At 30.5% G+C, this 2,666-nt stretch overlaps 1 protein-coding gene across 1 annotated transcript; it reads left to right on the top strand.

Moving 5' to 3' along the window:
* Positions 1 to 1,652: 1,652 nt before the first annotated feature.
* Positions 1,653 to 2,075, top strand: LOC110625709. The gene has a single exon (XM_021771338.1). The coding sequence runs from the start codon at positions 1,653 to 1,655 to the stop codon at positions 2,073 to 2,075; it is 423 nt and encodes a 140-aa protein (XP_021627030.1).
* The last annotated feature ends 591 nt before the right edge of the window (positions 2,076 to 2,666 follow it).

Raw genomic sequence — 2,666 nt, 5'->3', positions numbered from 1 at the left:
ATATATTAAATAATAAAATTTAAATATTTTATTTAATTATTAAAATTTTGGAATACAGTTAATTTTTTTAATATTTATATTGAAAATACTAAATTAAAAAAATTCAAATATGTTTAAGTAAAAATAATAATTAAACATATTCAACCACTCGTTAGATCTCTCAGATTTATTCAGATACACTTATCATCAGATTAAACCTGTGAGTATAATTACTCTTTATTTTTAAAATCATTATTGATGCCTTTTTAATCAAGCAACATCAATTTCGGATATTAGTATTCTTTTAAGGAATTGTCAAGACTTTTTTTTCTGAATGGTTATACTTTTACGGTATTGTACTTAATATATAGTTGCTGAAAGTTGGATTTTTTGTCAAGCGTTATGTTTTGTTGCCCATAAAAACTTTTTCCGTGTGGTTATCGAATTAGATTCAAAGCAGATTGTGAAGATTTTTTTAAATCCATATGTACTTTATCCTTAAATTCTTTATACTTTAAGTCTGAATGTTAGGTCTCTCCTTGAAATTTTTTCTAAGTGTTCCTATTATCTTTGCACACAAAAATGCAAATAAATGTGCAAACTAAGTTACTAGGAGAGCTGGGAGTGGATTTCTAACCCTCCTAATCAGTTGGCTAAAGATATTTTTTTTAAAATAAAAATCAAAACAAATTCTAATTGAGTTTATAATAAGTTCAAATGAAGAGAGATAATTTTCGTAGATATTCTATCCATTAATAATTTTCGCGGATATTCTACCCACCGTTAAGCATGGCATCCCTCGAACACTTAAATAGATTAGGTGAATCTTGAACATTCACCAAGTATGATTTTTACTTGCAGTCCAGTCCCCACTCAAGTGTAAAGGAAATAAATTATTTTCAAAGCTTTTCTCATTAAGAACACTAAAAAGACAACACACTGATATGAAATGAAAAGGCTCCTTGAGGCTTCATATGATGAAGTTAGAAATGGTTATTTTCTTTTTCATATGCTTCTTATGTAATGAGTTGAACATGAAAATTTCAAGTTGATACCCAAATTTTAACTTTAAAAAACATTGTTTTCCAAGCTGCAGCCTTATTCAATGTGTTATTGGACTGAGATGAACTTGTTCTTGTTTCCAAGGTAGCTCTATCACACTAGGATTTTTGGTAAGGACAATCCGAAAAGAAAAACAATCTTGTGTAAGAAAAGGCGAAATCATTTTATCTTGGAATAATCTCTGAAATTTATTAAAATTAATAATTTAGTCCTATACTTTTAATGCTAAAAATTTAGTTTTTATATTAAATTTACTATTAATCAATTCAAATTAAAAAATAATTCAAATTAAAGGAATTAAATTATTATAAATATTAAAAATATAAGGACTAAATTGTTAAAAATACTAAACCTAAAGAGTTTAAACTGTTATAAAATTGAATTTCAAAGGATTAGACTGTTATAATTTAATAGTGAATTTAATAAAAAGACTTTTATAAAAAATATATATAAATTTAAGAATTAAATTATTTCTCATTAAAAGGAGAGATACTAAATTAAGAATTTTATTAAATTTCAAGAATTATATTATAAATTACCTTTTTATTTTCCATCTTTCTATCAACTTTTTCACCCACAAAGAATTGAAGACCAAGCAATGATCACTATAAATGCCAGTCCCAAGCACCCAACAAATTGCACTCACAGCTACTACAGCCACTCAAGCAAAGCAACTAAACATGACTCCCAAAGCTTCTTTCTTTCTCTTCTCTGTTTTAGCACTTCTCTTTGCTGCAAGAGCTCAAAACAGGGCTCCTCATGGTCTAGCTTTTGAGAGCCCAGAGGCTTTTTCACCCTCAGCAGTTGATTTTTTCCATCCCAAAACACAAGAACCCAACGCAAATAAACTCTGTGCAGAATCATCTGGTTGTTCATCATTGCCTCTAGCAGCTAATGTGGAGGCTACTCAAATGCAGGAAAGAGAAGTATCATCATCCCAGAAAGGTGCGAGTCAGCTAGGAGCTACAGGCATTTCCATCGCGCTCGGCTTGGCATTTGCTGTGCTTCTGGCAATGGGGGGTTTCTACGTGTGATGAACACGTCGAGCTAATCTCAATGGTGACAATCCCATTCAAGCTGATGCTTGATGGGGTAACTACAGTAGGCTTCTTGATTTTGACAGAGTTTCCTGTATCTGGCTCCTCCGATTCCGTCTCGCTAGTCATTCTCTTCTTATTATCTAATGTGCTCTAATTTTTATCTGGAATGTATCTATAAGTTCATTAGTGATTACTTGCTTCACATATACAAAGCACACATTATCAGCTCTACAAATGAAGCAAATAAATGAATTCTAAGCAACGCAGACATATGTCTGAAAAGAAGATAGGCAAGTAACACAAAAGACTGTTAAAAAGAAATGAAGCTAATGTAGAACATTTAAAAAGAAAAGATAAACAGCTGTAATTCTAGTAGTATGATGGTACTATCTCAAAAGTAACAATAGCTAGGCTCATCTGCAAGAATAAATGGAAATGAAAGTAACAAAATCACACTGTTCTAAGCTTGGCAAAGCTTATCCTATCTCCATCTGAATCTCCCAATTCAATGCGCCAGGTTATCAATATTGGAAATAAACATATAAATCATACAGATTAATTCACATATATTTGGCATGTTTATTT

The sequence above is a fragment of the Manihot esculenta genome, chromosome 11 (genome assembly GCF_001659605.2).
Source record: "Manihot esculenta cultivar AM560-2 chromosome 11, M.esculenta_v8, whole genome shotgun sequence".
Lineage (NCBI taxonomy): Eukaryota > Viridiplantae > Streptophyta > Magnoliopsida > Malpighiales > Euphorbiaceae > Manihot > Manihot esculenta.
Note: the sequence above shows the minus strand (reverse complement) of the source record. Positions and strands in the feature narration are given on the sequence as shown.